The sequence below is a fragment of the Crassostrea angulata genome, chromosome 2 (genome assembly GCF_025612915.1).
Source record: "Crassostrea angulata isolate pt1a10 chromosome 2, ASM2561291v2, whole genome shotgun sequence".
Classification (NCBI taxonomy): domain Eukaryota; kingdom Metazoa; phylum Mollusca; class Bivalvia; order Ostreida; family Ostreidae; genus Magallana; species Magallana angulata.
This window is the reverse complement of record NC_069112.1, coordinates 40935744-40955348: the sequence shown is the minus strand read 5'-3', so window position 1 is coordinate 40955348 and position 19605 is coordinate 40935744. Positions and strand designations below refer to the sequence as shown.

General features: G+C 31.0%; 1 protein-coding gene across 1 annotated transcript; it reads left to right on the top strand.

Moving 5' to 3' along the window:
* Window positions 1–1119: 1119 nt before the first annotated feature.
* Window positions 1120–19003, top strand: LOC128172441 (uncharacterized). The gene is made up of 3 exons (XM_052838238.1): window positions 1120–1196; window positions 17898–18066; window positions 18370–19003. The coding sequence occupies exons 1-3, from the start codon at window positions 1146–1148 to the stop codon at window positions 18909–18911; spliced, it is 762 nt and encodes a 253-aa protein (XP_052694198.1). The 5' UTR covers window positions 1120–1145; the 3' UTR covers window positions 18912–19003.
* The last annotated feature ends 602 nt before the right edge of the window (window positions 19004–19605 follow it).

The following is a 19605-nucleotide window of genomic DNA, read 5'->3' as shown; positions in this document are numbered from 1 at the left end:
AAGCATGTATCTTCTTCCGTTATACAATGTACCCACCTTTCACAATGAGGACCTAACCTATCCCCGAAGAATATAATTTAAACAAGCTTAAAACTACACTACCTTAATGTATTTTACATTTCTAGGTTAAAATGGCCCGTCACCCCCTACCCCGTTCAGGCTCAACCCTACCTTCATCAGCCATGATTTGAATATACTTGTATTTACCCTTCCTGAGAATGTTTATACGCAAGCTACAGTAGTTTTGGGGAGAGTTTTGAGAAATGCTAACAAATAAAAAAATGTAATAATTTCTTTTTCTTTCCCGTTGAAAGAGGCATAGCCTTTTATTTTAATAGACTAGAATCCCCTTGACATAGACATGTTTCATCCCAAGGTTGATTTAATTTGACTTTGTGCTTCTGACGAATAAATCTAAAAGGTAAAGAGTGTACAAATGGACGGCAAACAGGTGGACTGAGACCAAAAAAAGTTCTTCCAAAAATCTTACTTGAAGCTCAATTGTGTTAAACGCAAAAAAAGGATAATCGGTAGTTTAGATATATGTTATGTATGAATACCGTTTTAATCTCCCTACATGTTCAATGAGTACCGTTTTCGCAATGGATGAGATTAAAATTAATGTTGCATATATGCAAAAAATGTGAGTGAAACTAACGAAATGTTCTACGACAGTACATATATTGACTGTACATTAATATTTACTGGACTAAAATTAAGAATAGCTCCTACAATCTAGATTGAAAAAAAAAATGTATGTAATCATGGACGGCTGGTCACATAGTGGAACGGACGGAAGGACGGACTTGTAGACTGGCAATAAGTTTTATTTCATAAATTTTAATGAGTACATGTAATTGTCATGATTACTTGCTTTCAAATCACCATATGCCCCATATATGTTCACCATAATTTATAGATTGATAACATTAAGTGACACATACAGTGCATTCAATTTGATAACGAATGCGTTGAAGAGCATTTTCAGTGATAAGCTATTAGTCAACGAATGGGCAGATGTTTTAAAGCAGCATTACAAAATCAATACTGTTACGCTCTTCTATAGTATATCGCAGTCTATATAAATCTCCTTTACATTATTATTTTCACAATATACTTTGTTGCTGAAGTGTACACATGCAGTGATGAAAGTTTTAATCTTCTGGGCAGTGTTATTGGCAGCTACTATCCATAAGGTAAGTTTGTCGTACACATGAAATTTTTAGTTTTAAAACGTAAAGTGATATGCATTACAAATCAAAACATTACGATATCCCATTTGAGGTTGCTAATAGTTGTGCATGTGCTAACAATACACATTCTTAGGTATTTACTTCTAAATATAAAGAATGTTGTTAAGGATGTTCTGTACTCCTTCCAGTCAGTGCCAAATCAAATGATTTATATTAAAAGTATGTTATCCTACATGTATAACATTAACAAGTCTTTGTTTCATTGCGACAATCAAAAACCATTTTAAATCATTATAACACGGGCAATCATGATATCTTCTCCATACTCCACACCGAAAAGGCAAACATGAATTAAAGTCTAAACAACGAACTATTGGAGAATACCATATTTTTAAGTTGATTTATATCAATTTAAAATAAAATTTCGTTTCTATTTTAGTATATGTTTTCTTTTGTTTCAGAGTTACACATCGGCTTCTTTTATACGGAAACACTCGCCAAGTGCGTTTCGTATCCAATCTATCAAAAAAAGCACTTCCTCTTTACGCGGGTGGTGCCGACTTCATTGTCACAGCTGTGATCAAGATAATAGCAGAACCTGGAGAAACCTTCAATGGCAGAATTTTGTTTTGTAATTATTCAATGACTTTGAGCTGCTTTTTAAACTTTAGAAATTTTATTTACGTTACGGAATTAGTGGAGGATATACGTATTTCAATCAAGAACTGCAAGAAAATATAAATAAACACTTACATTTCCGATTCTTTAAGACACGTATATCCAAAAAACCTTAGTTAACCAGCAAAACTTTATTTAATAATGAAAGCTATTGGCCCAATATGTTGACACGGACCATAATGTTAATGAAAAATTCTTTGAATGTCCAAATATTGGAGAAATTAAATATTAACACATATTATAGAATGATAAGCAAATTACATTGAATTCTTTTCTTCTAATACATGTTATTTAATTCCAATGGCTGAAAACCTTATGGCCAGACCATTTGAGAAACAAGCAGGGAGCGATAATCTTTACCATGCCTCTGTGCAAGTTTTCAACAGTTCTTCTATCCAAGACGTTGGACTTGATTTGGTTTATGGAAACGAAACGCTGTTATTTTCGATTAAATTGGATTACCTCCCTTTGAATATCAACACTAAGCCAACGACCTTTGATACCTCGCTCAGCTACATGATTTATAGTTACCCCGTTCCTCAAGGAATACGATACGCCGTTGACATCCAACCAAAAATCCGCGCATTTCGTGCGTTCAGTTTCTTTTCTTTGACAATGGAGAGAGATTTCGGTGCTGGAATGAGAAAAGTACAAGATACATCTCCCTACAGTTCAGGTGAGGTTTTTGACAGGTACGCCTCCATTGATTTCGATCAGAAGGCGATGAACGCAGACTTAGTGGTCATCAAGAAACTTGAGTATTCACTGATGACGTGGCCGATGATGCAAAATGCTTCCGGAAATGCATCAGCTCAATCAAAATACCGAATTATATAAAGAGTATGAAGTTTTTTGTATCGACATTAAGCATTTTGTATTAAAGTTGCATGATTTGAATGTATATTGCATTTTTAATAAAATTGAACGGATTACGCAGAGTAATTGATACGATGGTTATGGTGATCAAATCTGTGAAAAGTACTGCATGTGTTTCTTTGAGCAAATCATCAATTGTCAGTAGACAAATATTTCTGATTAAAGACCAGGTCTGTTGGATAAAATAATACATTAAATTTTGCAAAGTTCATACAATATCAGAGTGTTTTTTTTTCAGCAACAAAATATTTATCATAGCGTCTGAAAGGACATCAAATGTTAGGCAGAATTGTAAAAAAAAAACATACCTATCCACTCTTGACACTAAACCCTCCCAAACCCCATTTATGAGGGTTTACCATTCGCTACCATCATAGCCCTTGAAACAACACTATAAAGAAGTTGTTTAATATAACTCTTACATTTCTCCTTGGCAGTTTCGTTAAATATTGATGTAAAAGAGTAAAATAAAGCTAATGGTTTTAATGACCAGTGCATTACATAGAAAACAAAGTTAATTATTCCATGCATTGTTATGCAATTCGTGAACTGATCTGAAACAACTGCTATGAAAAAATGACTTGTCCAGTGCAGTTTTGATTAATCGCAATATATACAAGTATATATTACACGTACATTATCTTAAATTGACAGGTTCACGAAGTACAAAAACATGATGAAATTTTATTTTTTAATACAAGCTGTGAATATATTCATGACCCCTGTTGATGCAATTGTACAAAAGGAACGATATCAGTATATACTTACAATTCAAATAAATTGAATTTTGCAAGATCCTATCAGTAATTCAGTGCAGAAAATATATTACTTTTAGAAATAAACAACCAATAATTAAATGAACTACCATAAAACTGAAACCTCATCAAAATAATGATTCAGAGGCTAAATTAAAAAAAATTATCATTAGACTTTAAACTGTACACTTTCAACCTGGTCAATATACTTGAACAAAGTTTGATAAAAGGAGTTAACGACTTGTCAATGCAATCTCGTATTTACCAGCATTTCCCTAAAAAAGAATTCTCCTTAAACCTTATAGCATGAAAAAGCCCCCCTTCGTTTGGGTTGCATGACCCCCCCCCCCCTTTTAGGAATTTTAATTTCGTATGGATTAAATAACTTATACTCTTTCTTTCGACTATTTTTTGTAAACATTTCTGAACAGAATTATTCGAACTTGAAATAAACAAGTAAAGTACTTTTATTGATCAAACAACAACAAATAAAAAATGAACAAGTCAGTACTTAGAAAGAAAATCAAACCCATTGAATAAAAACCTTCTATACATTCCTAACAAGTTGATAGACAAAATGTAAATGCATAATATCATGTTGTGGAGGGGTTCAGATATTACAAGTAACTGTTACAATGACCATGTTCAAATCCCAGATAATTAGTACGAAATTTTGCAAATGTATAATCAGTTTTATCAGATAATAAGAAAAAAAAATAGTTCTGATATGATATGGAAAAAAAGCTAGGCACAACGTTAATAGTATAAAAAAAAGAATTCATTAAATTATCAAAAATACAGTCCATAAATGCGAATATTAATACATGTTGATGTTTATTTGCATACAACAGTAAGGTGATGATGAGTCAACTGAATTTTGTTTTAACTCTGAAAATGCAATATGTTTTATGAATATAAGCATTACAAAGACAACTTCACTTTTATAAGTTTCCTTGAGTGATAGATATATGCTAACAAGAAATTCGAAGTTTAATTTATCCTGGAATTATGAATTATGACATGCGCAATATATAACTGAAATTTAATATGCATTTTCTTCTTGAAATTATGAATTCGTTTCTTAATCTGTTTAAGAATTTTTTTTTTAATCAGCAGAGCTGAGGATTTTTCTTACCTACAATGGTAAAGTCGAAAAGTTCAATATATATTAAAAACAGTTTAAGGTACATCAATACACAAAAATATTCTCATTTAACTGATTTTAAAGTCAGTATGCCATATCTACCAATTTACCAAACCACCATACTAACTAACTATGGAAATGACCAAGTAGTATACAAAACCAATTCATATTTTATTTACAAAGCTTAAACGACATTGAAAAAGGGAAATTTGTTAAGTTCAGTCTTAATTAGTGCACTTATGAAGACCTACTGTAGATTCTTAATAAAAACGTCCATGTGAATTTGAGAAAGGCTCTACTCGCGGTTTTTTCTTAGTTTTTTTTCACATTTTAGAACAATAGGAACATTTAACAAATATCGGCGCTCATGATTCAGTATTTCGTAATACGATTAAAAAACGCTGGAATCACAAAATAAAGTTCTTTTATAAATAAGGATTATACGGCCCAGTTGTATTGTCATTTTTTGAAGATGCGATTTTATCTTTGTCATTGTGTACTTTTTGGTGAAAAAAATGCCTTGAATAGAGTGCTCATACACTTTAAACAGATGCTCTTCTAATTTTCTTTCCCTGTGTACTGTAGTTATATGATTCAGCAAAAGGAGCTCCATTCCGCAAGTGATTGACAAACTAGGTAAAAATCTTAAATTAAATCAGCATGACTGATGCTTGGAGTTCATTCTTCGGGTTTTTTTTATATACATTCAGGATGTTGAATGTCAAAAAAGTAACAATGAAAATAAATCTTATGATAGAACCGTAAAACGTTTAAATAAACCTAACTGTCATGAATGTTTGTTTGTTGTTTTGTTAAAAGTGCATTTTAAATTTAAGAGAAACACGTTTTAGAGAGCTGCAGTTTCTTAAAAAGCGTTATTTTGTACAAATGTTTATCATTTAACGTGTTTCCATAATGAATAATTATATTTTGAATATTTGTAAATACAATAAAAAGAGCATAACCATTTACTTTTGTTATCATATCAATTTTTGATACAAATATTACATTGCATATTGATTTGATATAGTTTGTCATAAAAGGTTTTCATGACTCAAGTTGCACATCTTTTTCTAGCCACATATGGTTTCAGATGCACATGTGTTTTAGCCTGCAAGGTAAAGAACCAAATTATCGCAGCAAGTGCTGCAACTAATTGCGTAGGAGTATAAAAAATATGCATGTCATTTTTTTTCTGAATGATGGTCAGCAATGATATCCTGGGAGACAGTAATTAAATCCTTATGCATGTAAGTTTCAGAATTATGTAAACAAAAGGTTGTTTCATTCCATTGCAACTTGATTTTAACATTAAATTTTCAATTTTAAGCTTTTGATGAAACAGATGTTTTCATTATTTAGTTCTCGAATAAATACGATATACCATAAATACCGTTATTAAATATTTGTATTTTATAAGCGTGTTAAACTTTAGAAATATAGTTTTTTGTTATACTTTAATGTTAAATACTGAAATCTGATTGGTTAAGACGCAGTTAATAATATTTACTATTACCCTAAGCGTTAGCAACGCACTTGGCAACGGGTAACATTAAAAAAATGTTACATGCGCGAAAATTATGCGCGTACGGTTCGCTGTAGAATTCACGTTATTCCTATATAAAAGCAGTAAAATGTTCTTAAAAATTTTAAAAAAGACATTCAGTATAACAAAATAAATAGTGCCTGTTTGGGAGGATAACAGTTGAAATTGACACCCCTTGAAAACCATTGTCAACCTCCGCTTCGCGTCGGTTGACAATGGTTTTTGAGGGGTGTCAATTTCAACTGTTACCCTCCCAAACAGGCACTATTTATATAATAAACTCTTTATCCAGTGATATATATTGCGCGTGTAAGGAATTAGTGAAGTCAAATTTAAGTTCCATATATCAGGTTTATAGCGAGCGCAGCTCGCCGGCGCGCAGCGCCGGCGCGAAGCGAGCTTTACCGGCAAGGCGTGTGTGAATAGAAAATTCGGATTAGTTGCACATTCATTCAACGGATTTTTTTGGCGTCAGTAAATCGGACCAGTAATGCATCGTTTTAATCGTCCCAGTAGTTCCCTGTAATCATGGCAATTTTTATCACTTCACACTCTCACGAGAATCAGCAAGACAAATTTAGACAGTAAAAACAATAACGATGTAAGCGACATACAGTCAATGTTACCTCTAAAGTTCACCTCAGTACACTTTCAATAAAAAATAATCGTGTGACGTCACAAACATTTACACATTGATTCGATATATTTTTTCGGAGTCAGTAAATTTTGACCCACAATTCATAGTACCAATGGTTTCCAACCTCACGTTCCAACATCACGTTCTCCCGAGAATCAAAGTAAAACCTTTGAAAAGCTTATAAGATGTGTAATTTTAAGAACATCATGCTTTTTAAGTAAATAAAACAGTATACTTCGCATACTTTTATTTCTCAGGGGAGTTTTAAAGAGTAAGACGACACTTAACCAACGTCAGCTTTGACGTCACAATAAGCACTGATAAGGGGAAATTACTCTAACTGAAGTTATTGTAAATCTGCTGAAATGACCAAAATTCTCTTAAAATCTTGCAAAGGCTAAGATAAAGAACAGCTGACGAATAAGGACATTTCTTCAGATACAGGAAACAGTTGTAAATTGCACTAATTTGGATGAATGCTCACAAATATTTTATTTACTATAATTACGGTAATTTCCTGAAACGTAACGTTATACGTAGCAGCGCCTTTTTTTAAAGGGGGTGGGTGGGTGGATGGCAGCCTCATCCAAAAAATCTTTGCAAGCAAAAAGAAAAATAAATCATGAAATTTCTTATCCTTCAGCTCTTTAGCAGTTCAATGGTTTCTTTATTTTCACTTCCATTTATTACATGCGGGGGGGGGGGGGGGGGACAACACCATGTTCTTTTAACATGATAAGCAAATATTTTTAAGCGTAAATTAAAAATAAAATTAAACATTAATTATTTTTTTTTAAGTGGAGGGGAAAATCCATGGTAAGTCGATTTTCTATGTATAAATTGACAAAAATGAAAAAATTTTTAGCATGGGGGGAGCTCTATGATGAGTCAAGTTTTATATGTAAGTTTAAGACAAAATGTCTACTGCAAAAAAAAGGGGGAAATCAATCAATCAATCAATCATAATCACAATCACTTTTAAAGAGAAGATGCAGTGCAATGAATATTTATATATTAAAATCTTTATTATTTAACAACATTGTATCTGAGATTAAACTATTGTTCTACATATAAATAAATAAATTATAACAAATATTATAAACTATGAATAATGAAAATTTACTGAAAAATAGGTATGTTTTATTTTTTTGCATTCAAATTTCACGTTGTTAATTTTATTTTATTAATTTATTATAATTCATTGTTTGATCACATGCTGTGCTCGCCCCAACGGTCGCACCGTAGAACATATTATTTATAATGATCCGTAGCTTTGATATGGCGATTTCCAGTCTGCTCTATGAGAAAATTCGAGTTAACATGTCGTAATTTACATTTTGTAACCTCAATGTTTTGACATTGCATATTTGTCAACTCTTTTTTTTCATAGTGTAAACAAGCATTATTTACATAACATTTGGGATTCCTGTATCTCGTTTTAAACTTGTCAACTAACAACTGACAACTTGACAAAATTTTTGCTCACCATTTTTATTCCTCAGGTAAACGTTTGTGTATTATATAACGTACTACTGTTTGTACAGAAAATGTACCTTTCAACAAGGGGGCGGAAATGGCCGATCAGAAGATGAACGAGCTCAAATATTACTCTAAATATTTGTATCATTGTTTATTTGAATTATTGCACCGATTTTGATAATAAAGCAGTGATCTAACATGAATTGTTGGCGAGGCTGTTCTTTGACCTGTCGGAAATCAATTAGGAAACCACGAGTACACAAGTAGGATGCGATCAGTATGAATTAGGATTTGATGATTTGGGCGGGAAATGCATTCATTTTCGTTAAAGATCATCTAAAACTTAAAAAAATATGCCTCTGACATAGTTAGCTGCAAAACAAGGATATCAAACTTTGCTGCCTCATCCAAATTCCTTCAGGTGATCTATTAAAAAAAGAAAAGAAAAAGCTTTAAACATGTACAATTTGTTTTATGCAAAAGATTGCTTTATAGAGAAATGGGTCTATTCAAATACCCCTGAACTCTTTGTTCAAGAGTTCAGGGAACGATGTCACACTCCAAATTTCTACCAGGACCATCAGCCAGATTCATTGTTCTATTCCACCTATTATCCATAGCAAGACTTTCTGGTGGCCAGCTCGACACCCCTTAGAGTTTATAATAGATGATTAGCGTTTGTATGATGCATAGGCATGACTATATAAATTACAAAATTATACACACAATATTAGATAAAAACCTTATACAAGTTAAAAATATATTACAATACTTGCATACAGTCGATGTCCAAGTAGAACAGATTGGGATGATGATTGTTGTGGAAAAAGATCATGTCCAGTTTCCAATGTGACATCATGGCCTGTCAATCATTATCCCGTACAGCATCATGGCGAACAAGGTACGTTAGTCCAACAAACATCAGTGCTGGGACATAATTTTTATCGCCATCCTCCTGTGGCTCTGATTTCTTAGAACTTGCTATATAACATTCTTTACAACAGAATCATTCCCCATCTTTAATTGTAATATTAAAAGAGAGTTGAATTTTCAATAATGCTACATAATGAAACAGCTTACAAATTCTAAATAGCTGACGAAACAGAACTGTTTCAGTTAAAACATATTACAGTTATAAACAGTTGATGAACGTTGGGCATCTTGCCATCTAATTTTAAATGAAACATTCAGTCTTGCATTGCTGATTGTCACAACCCCCCCCCCCCCCCCATTGGTTCATATTTACATGGCAGCTGCAGTATTTATATAAAGTGTGCATTCTACAGTCATCTGAACAGTAAAACTCCTCATCTGGAATACCATCGTCTTCTTTGTTTAAGCATTGCAAATGGAACCAATTATTTTATGGGCAATGAATACCTGAGCAGATCATTTGAATATCATCTCCAAGATCTACATGTAAAATGATTGAACAGTAATTTTACGTAAATCAAAACATATCAAATGATATATACCAACATACATACATATATTTTTTTCTGGATTCGCGTAAATATGTAGATGTGTATTGATTTTACAGGTATCAAAAACGGAATGTCGTCAGTATTGTTCATGTCCCCTGAGTCAGTCAGATCAAATTTGTGGAGAGAGATATTCCTTAGTGGTATCATGCAGAAGAGGGTGTGTTTGCTAATGCAGCAAATCGTGTTCAGCTCATTTTCATGAATGATGCTGGTTTTGAAATTCGCCACAAAAAGCACATGCCTGGACACAAGAACGGGTCTTCTGATAGGAGTTAGGAGTTAAGGGGGAAGAGGACGTTGCAGTGTAAAATTATTTGTCAATGCTTTTTTCGGTTTTTTTTTTTTTTTTTTTATTTTGTTTTTTTTTTATTTGCTTTTTAAACATATCTACAGTGATGACCACTACAGATAAATCTTTTGAAAGAAATTATATCCCTTTTCTTGCAATATAAATTTAATTAACAATTTCAATTTTCTGCAATAATTATTTTTTTTATGGAATCTATTTAAAAATTATATCTTTAATTTTACGAATGGAAACAAATTTCAAAATTATTTACAAGACTAGTTTCTTTACATAGCAATATCATAATTTAATCAAAATATTGCATAAATCAGCAACTTTCTTGGCATTCAAGAGATATACTACAATAGGAATCACCCCTACCGGTTTTTTCTGAAATTATGACTTTTAGTGACAAAATCTTGAACCATCGAAAAGGTAATGCATTATTTTGAGTTATCAATCAACATGAACAGATCATTATCATAATATATCTGATTATATTAACCACATTTACAATTCTAAAATTAAAAGTGTTAAATTTCCCCCAATTTATGTTGTGACAATGACTACTTTTGAGTAGTTAAGTACGGGAAAAAGATCTATCAAATCCTGAATGACGCCACAATCGGTTAATGACATCATACAATCAAATTAATTATGACGTCATAATAGAGTAAGCACATCAAAGATAATAGTCATATGATCAGTGTTTGATAATAATGGCACGTTTATTTTGGCCCAGCATCTAAACACAAAATGTTTATATAGCAACCTCTCCTTGTTTCGTTTTAATATGTTCTTTTTTGCTTTGATATCGTTTACAATTGAAAACAATAAAGATATTACTTCAAGAATTATTTGGTTCTACAAATTAAGTTATACGGAATACATTGGATTTTGACGTTGGTTATAAGGTGTTACTTGACTTTATGTTTACGTTTATTGGTTTATAAAGTGCATCTGCCCAAACTTTCCTATAACATACTTAGGTACAAATTCTTTAGATAGTGTATTTAGTATCATAGTTTAATGCAATTCACTATATTTTGCCTATTTTTGTGAAGATTAAGTATCAAATTGCATTGAAACGATTTCAATTGAAATGAAATACTTAGTACACACTGAATTGAGCAAAGCAGAGTGAATTTTAACGCAATTGAGTTTAAAAAAAAAATAGGTTCAAATATTATGAGGAAGTATTTATCCATAAACGATATTTCAGCAGGAGAAACTGATGCAAAGACCTTGAAAATATTAAAATTTGTAAGAAAAATTACTTGTAAAGCAAGAAAACAAAACGCCGCGTTCTTAGTACACGGCACCAATTGCAATTCCAGTTTTACATTCTTTCATTGTCTTAAATTATTCCTTCATTTTGTTTGTATCGATCTATTGTTAACGTCACTGCTTTTATATATATATATATATATATATATATATATATATATATATATATATATATATATATATATATATATATATATATATATATAGATATATATATATATATATATATATATATATATATATATATATATATATATCCAAATCACAAAAGTATTTTCTCAGTGTCTGAAGATTTTTAACAATGAAAGCGCTTATGTTTTGCAGTTAGTGTTGCTTTTTTTCTTTTATTATATATATATATATATATATATATATATATATATATATATATATATATATATATATATATATATATATATATATATAAATTCTTTAATAAAAATAATCAGAATGTTTGAACATATCATTATATTATTGATTTTTAAGCCAGTATATATCCTAGGCAAATATATTAAGCCAAAAAAGTAAAAAAAAAAAAAAAAAAAAAAGCTACACATTTGTCCGTAAATCATTTGACAAACTTTATTTTTCTTTAAGCAATAAATAAAAAAAAAAATCATTAACACGTGTCCAGAACTTTACTTCTTATTAATAATTTATATAAATCCCCTCTTCAGAGTGCCATTACACTTTGAACAGGTGATCCTCTCGTGCACTATAACTGTACGATTTTGAAACCGAGCCACATTCCACAAATGATTGACAGACTACGAAAAATCTAAAAATAAATAATGACGGATTATCGTCATTTTCCTTTGTCCTACTTCACAAAAAAAAAATGCTGAATGCAAGTTAAGAAAACAAATTAAGAATAAAATTTAGACTATCAAATATGATTTTTTAAAGTGTTTATATATAACAAAGTTTATTCCCAATATGCATTTCACATATTGATGAAAAATAAGTATGAAAGAAATAGAAACTAAGCACAGCATGCAGATTTTTTTTCAATTTAATTTAGAATGATAAAGCTTGTACATGTTGCACAAATGCAAATGTTTTTTTTTTTTATTTTTCACAGTTGCACTCGATATAAATATATGAAAATAGAATCAGTTTTTGATGATAATGGTAAAAGTGCATAAGATATTTGCATCAGAGAGCAATAAGGTGTTGAAATAGAGAATAACTAAAAGAAAAAAAACAAAAAATGATGGTTTTCCCCATTGCTTTATACTTGAACTTTTAAGGATACGTACATTTGTACTTTTGTTTTTTATTAAACAAATTACAGTTTTTGTAGATTAATTAGAGGTTATTATACAAACCATCCTTTTTTTCTCCCTATATAAATAAAGAACGCTTGCAAGGAAGATAAAGGATTGCCTATTGTGAAATAGAAATGTAAGTAATAATGAATCGAAAATAAGTGACGTTTAAATAGTCTTTTAATGTTTGGAAACTCTTAGTTTATAATAATATGTTAAAAAAGTAGTAGAAACCGAGCTATAAACTTCTACTATACGCATCTTATTACGTTCAAATGTTTAGTTAAACTCAAAATCTTCAAAATTATTTAAATAATGTGTTGACTTGCGATAAAATCTAGGGTATTGCCCCCCCCCCCCCAAAAAAAAAAAAAACAAAAAAAAAACAACATTTATTAGACTTCGAATACATAGATCAACATAGTATGAGTTTTCTGTTCTTTATTTCAGCATCATTTGCGAGACCAAATATTTTTGATCATAATCCTGAGATAAATGAGTATCACAATGAACCTTCTTCTGGCTTTGATTTCATTGGTAATGACATTGAGCGGACTTGAAGCGTTTGAAACACATCACCGCATATGCCATTCAAACGAGGTAGATGTGGGAATTCGCAAGGCATCATGGGAACCTGTTGCGATCCATACGTGTGTACTTGGCCCACGAACACATGAATGTTTTGCAATTGGTGAGCTATGAAATTTCAGAGAAACACAATATTTTAACAATATAGTAATTTAAATGCAGTACATATATGAAGTTGTTTATTTGCAAATTAAGACAAAACAGGGTGTCGGAAGGCGTAGTTAAGACCTGGATTACGAGAAAACTAATGGTGGAATTTTTTAAAAACTTTGTATACGTATACAGTTCAATATGATTAACATTTGGTGCAATTTTTAATGAGAATGAATTATGGGGAAAATTTACGCTATCTGTTTTGTACTACCTTAAGCTATTGATTATCTTTTTCTTTTTTTTTACATCAAAATAATTTTCTTCGTAAGATATTCAAAGATGTATTTTACCAATTAAATAAATGGTTTTGTGAGGCCAAAAAAAAGTTGTAATGCAAATTTAATTAAAATTATTCTTATTTCAAATAATATATATTTAAAAAAAATGTTTCATTGCTCTTTAGTATTATTATATTGTTTTACAGATTCTCTTTTTTTACGTATGTCCTCTATTTCACTAACAGTTGATAACGAAAAAGTCATGGCGATTTCTTCTCTATATGGCCTGATCGGTGTAGTACATGTATGTTTCTTGGTTATCATCATTGGAGTTCTGATCTTATATATTGTACTGACAAGGTAAGATTCGAAAATAGAATGTGGATTTTTTTTTATAAGCGCTGTTACATTCCTATACATTATTGCAAATGATTGTTACCTTGAAACATATATTTTTAAACAAAGGATATCAATAGCGAGAAACAACGCAAGACAACAGCAAAATAAGGAAATGGTTCCAGCTGTGTATAACGACACTTTTGATGTTTTCCACAACAATGGGTGCAATATCGAATATATGGAAATAGGATAGCCATCATATATCAACACGAATGCTAGAGGCTTGGTTTAAACTGTTACAATTAACTTTCATAAATTCGATTTTTGATACTTTCTGGCAAATTTTCAAATTCACAGTTGATTTTGATTCATCTTTTTTTGATCCAGTGTGATTGAGTAGAGTATATATGGTATTTCCATAAGCTGTGGCTAGTGGTTAACCATTGAGTTCCATCGTTAGAGTGTTGGATAGACATGCCAAAGGTAACGGGTTCAAAAGGCAATCAGAGTCTCTGTAACAATATATGAATGGCTATATACATTAAATATGTATAAAAAATCTTTTTAAATATGTTTAAAACAAAATTGTTTACATTCCTATTAGAGATACACTACATGTGTTGAGAAAGAGAAATTCGAAAAAAATCCTTTGATGTATAATTTTGTAATGCAAATTTGAAGTTCTACTGTTTCCAGCAGAAGACCTTCAAATTGTACTGATTTTAATTGCGTTTCTTATTGCAAGTCTTACCTTTCTCCTGGACTCGTCTTAAAATCCTAATATATCTTTTGTTCTAGATCATCAGAATAAGTTTTTTTTTAATGTGTTGTATATTTTCGTTTTTTTAATATATTGAGACACTTATTTTGTTCTGTTGAGTTATTATATGAAAACTCAATCTTCAAAAGAAAGAAGTGTGAATAAATTTGTATTTGAACTTTTATCTTTTTTTATCATTAAGCACATTATATAAGTTAAGAATATTCAGCGTATGGCAACTGCATTTGTATTCTTAATTTACTCTTTTCCGTACACTGTGTGTCTATGATAATACAACTCATTCCCCGTATGTTTAGATATAAGAGGAGAGCTACCGTAAGTGGTAGTTTAGCGAATAGCGTTTTTGAAAGACACAAGATTGAGCATGCTTCTTCCTTTTGTTCCATACGGTTTAAATGTATATATTTCAAAGGGGCATGATCATAACTTCGGTCATTTATTTTCATCTTCGAATGAATATTTTTAACAGTCAACAAAAACATGGCACGAGTCTTGTTTACATAACAAAGAATTGTGAGCTTTGTAGCTTGCATAGAACTCTACTATTGACACTCAAATTCTGGTTTCCTATTCAAAATGTATTACGAGAACTTTCCTTTAAAAAAGAATAAGAAATATTCCAACAAAACATGACAAATTCTCTTTAAGAATTAATGCTTGTCAGTTGAATGAATTATATTTTTGTTCTCCCTAATATTATATTCGGCGTAACATGAATTACTGACATTTTACTGACAACAAAAGGGTCCAAACCAGAGTGTGATTTTTTTTTTACAGTCCCATCCATTTGATTCCACCCTTTCCCCAAAGCTTATTATATTGACACACTTGAATCATAACTATATTACGATTGTTTTTATGCATATTTTTCTGTTTTTAATATTTTACGTAATTATGATATAATTAATAATAGTCGATAATTTATCTTCGTTATTTCACATAATAAGCTAAGATATAGAGAAGCTTTTGCATGTAAGTTGTGAAATTCTAGACTTGCTGTACGAAAATTATTTATTCAACATATTATTGAAACATTGTTTAATATATCAAACATATTACAACTTTACATACATGTTTGAATCATATTTGATAGAAGAAAAGGACCCAAAATATGAAGCCCTTAGAGAATCTGTCCTCGAGACTCTCCGGAAGTTCAGTTTCAAGTTAAAAGAAGTTAATACGAAGTTATAAGCTGATGACCAGATTCATAGAAAAATGATAAAGATGTGAAACCTGAATTTTAAGACGCACTTTCGTTCCAAATTAGTCAAGTGAACTCGAGGATAAACAAGTTTTGACACACTTAAATTATAACTACAATTGTGACGGTGCACATTTCTACATCATTTTTAAAGTCCCCTACCTTCTGCCATCAGTTTGTATTATAAATAATTTATTTATGTGTTTGAATGCTAGTTTACCTTTTATAATATTCTGCTCTACATATTAAATATGTTGCAGTTGGTTTTAACATATGTTTTTACAGTTAAAGTATTTTGATTTTTGTTCTACTTCAATTATTGGTATGTACTAGATATGATGTACATCAATGTTTATGTGTTTTGATCAGTATATAATCATATTCTTATCAATAAAATTTTCAACACATTTGTGAGTTTGTTAAATGTGTAGATAGGAGAATGAGGAGGCATAAAAGTAATTATGGTGTGAATAAAAATAGACGATATTTTATTTCATTATTTAACATGATAAGCTAAAATAGAGAGAAGCTTATCGTGTAAGTTCAGAAATCCGGGGGTATAAAAGTGTTTAGAATTACGCGTCCCCTTTGAAAATGTATACATTTATTCTTATTAACATTTACACATAAATCTTTACACCGTACAGAAAGAGCTAGTTACAATTATATAGGAATAAAATAGTCCCACATATAAATTTTTTTTCACGTTAGGATTAACTCAAAACAATACATGCCAAGGATTATGAGAAACTCTTCGCAAAGAGTAGGACTGTGGCCGAAATAAAAGTTTTTCAAAAAATCTTACTTGGAGCTCAAGTGTGTTAAACGCAAAAAAAGGATAATCGGTAGTTTAAATATGTTATGTATGAATACTGTTTTAATCTCCCCACATGTTGAATAAGTACAGTTTTTGCAATGGATGAAGTTAGAATTTATGTTGCATATAAGCAAAAAATTTGAGTGAAACTAACGAAATGTTTTACGACAGAACAGATATTGGCTGTACATTAATATTTACTAAACTTAATTTAAATAGCTCCTACAATCTAGATTAAAATTAAAACAAAAATAAAAAATGTATGTAATCATGGTCGGCTGGTCACACAGTAGAACGGACGGAAGGACGGACTTGTAGACAGGCAATAAGTTTTATTTCATAAATTTGAATGAGTACAAGTAATTGTCATGATTACTTAATTTCAAATCACCATCTGCCCCATATATGTTCACCATAATTTATAGATTGATAACATTAATTGACACATACAGTGCATTTAATTTGATAATAAATCAACGAATGCTTTGAAGAGCATTTTCAGTGATAAGCTATTAGTCAAAGAAGGGACAGATGTTTTAAAGCAGCATTACAAAATCATTACTGTTACGCTCTTCTATAGTATATTGCATTCTATATAAATCGCCTTTGCATTATTCGTTTCACAACATACTGTGTTGCTGAAGTGTACACGTGAAATGATGAACGTTTTAATCTTCTGGGCAGTGTTATTGGCATCTAACATCCTTAAGGTAATTTTGTCGTACACATGACATATTTAGTTTTAAAACGTAAAATGATATGCATTACAAATAAAAACATTACGATATCCTATTTGATGATGCTAATAGTTTTACCTGTGCTAGCAATACACGTTCTTTTGAATATAAAGAATTTTGTTAAGGATGTTCTGTACTCCTTCCAATCAGTACCAAATCAAATGATTTATATTTAAAGTATTGTTAGCCTACATGTATAGCATTAACAATTCTTTGTTTCATTGCGACAATCAAAAACCATTTTTAAATCATTATAACACCACACCGGCAATCATGGTATCCTCTCCATACTTCATGCCGAAAACCAAAATATGGATTAAAGTCTAAACTACGAAATACTTATTGGGGATTACAATATTTTTAAGTTCATCTTTATCAATTTGAAATTTAATTTCTGTTCTATTTTATAAGTTGTTTTATTTTGTTTCAGGGTTACACATCGGCATCTCTTATACGGAAACATTCGCCAAGTGTGTTTCGTATCCAATCTATCAAAAAGGCACTTCCTCTTTACGCGGGTGGTGCCGACTACATTGTCACAGCTGTAATCAAGATAAAAGCAGAACCTGGAGAAACCTTCAATGGCAGAATTTTGTTTTGTAATTATTTAATGACTTTTAAATGCTTTAATAACTTAACACATTTTATTTACGTTACGGAGTTAGTGGAGGATTTACGTATTTCAATCAAAAACTGCAAGGGAAATAAAAAGAAACACTTATATTTCCGATTCTTTTATTTAATAATGAAAACTTGTTGCACAATATGTTGACACAAACTATGGTGTTAATGAAAAATTTCTTTAAATGTCCAAATATTGAAGAAATTAAATATTAACACATATTATACAATTATAAGCAAATTACATTGATTTTTTTCTTCTTCTAAAACATGTAATATAGTTCCATTAGCTGAAAATCTGGTGGCCAGACCATTTGAGAAACAAGCAGGGAGCGATAACCTTTACCATGCCTCTGTGCAAGTTTTCAACAGTTCTGCTATCCAAGACGTTGGACTCGATTTGGTTTATGGAAACGAATCGCTGTTATTTTCGATTAAATTGGATTACCTCCCTTTGAATATCAACACTAGGCCAACGACGCTTGATAATTCGGTCAGTTATATGATCTACAGCTACCCAGTTCCTAAAGGAATACGATACGCCATTGACATCAAACCAAAAATCCGTGCATTCCGTGCGTTCAGTCTCTTTTCTTTGAAAATGGAGAGAGATTTCGGAGCTGGAATGAGAATAGTACAAGATACATCCCCCTACAGTTCAGGTGAGGTTTTTGACAGGTACGCCTCCATTGATTTCGATCAAAAGGCGATGAACGCAGACTTAGTGGTCATCAAGAAACTTGAATATTCACTGATGACGTGGCCGATGATGCAAAATGCTTCTGGAAGTGCATCTGCTCAATCAAAATACCGAATTATATAAAGAGTATGGAGTTTTTTGTATCGACATAAAGCATTTTGTATTAAAGTTGCATGATTTGAATGTACATTGCATTTTAATAAAATTGAACGGATTACGCAGAGTAATTCATACGATGGTTACGGTGATCAAATCTGTAAAAAGTAGTGCATTTGTTTTTATGGGCAAATCGGCAATTGTCAAAAGATAAATATTTCTAATTAAAGACCAATATTCTGTTGGATAACAAAAATACATTAAATTGTGCAAAGTTCATACAATATCAGAGTGTTATTTTTCAGCAACAAAATATTCTTAATAGCGTTTGAAAGGACATCAACATGTTAGCCAGGATTGTGGGGAAAAAAACATGCCCATCCACTCTTGACACTAAACCCTCCCAAACCCCATTTATGAGGGTTTAACATTCGCTACCATCATAGCCCTTGAAACAATACTATAAAGAAGTAATTTGATATAACACTTACATTTCTCTTTGGCAGTTTCGTTAAATATTGATGTAAAAGAAGTAAAATAAAGCTAATGGTTTTAATGACCAGTGCATTACATAGAAAACAAAGTTAATTATTCCATGCATTGTTTTGCAATTCGTGAACTGATCTGAAACAACTGCTATGAAAAAATGACTTGTCCAGTGCAGTTTTGATTAATCGCGATATATACGAGTATATATTACACGTACATTATCTTAAATTGA

Excerpts from the sequence above, each read along its gene's own strand:
- LOC128172441 (XM_052838238.1), top strand. The coding sequence starts at position 1,146 with ATGAAAGTTTTAATCTTCTGGGCAGTGTTATTGGCAGCTACTATCCAT. Across the intron at positions 1,197-17,897 it reads TGGCAGCTACTATCCATAAG|GGTTACACATCGGCATCTCT; the intron begins GTAAGTTTGTCG and ends ATTTTGTTTCAG. Across the intron at positions 18,067-18,369 it reads CAATGGCAGAATTTTGTTTT|TTCCATTAGCTGAAAATCTG; the intron begins GTAATTATTTAA and ends CATGTAATATAG.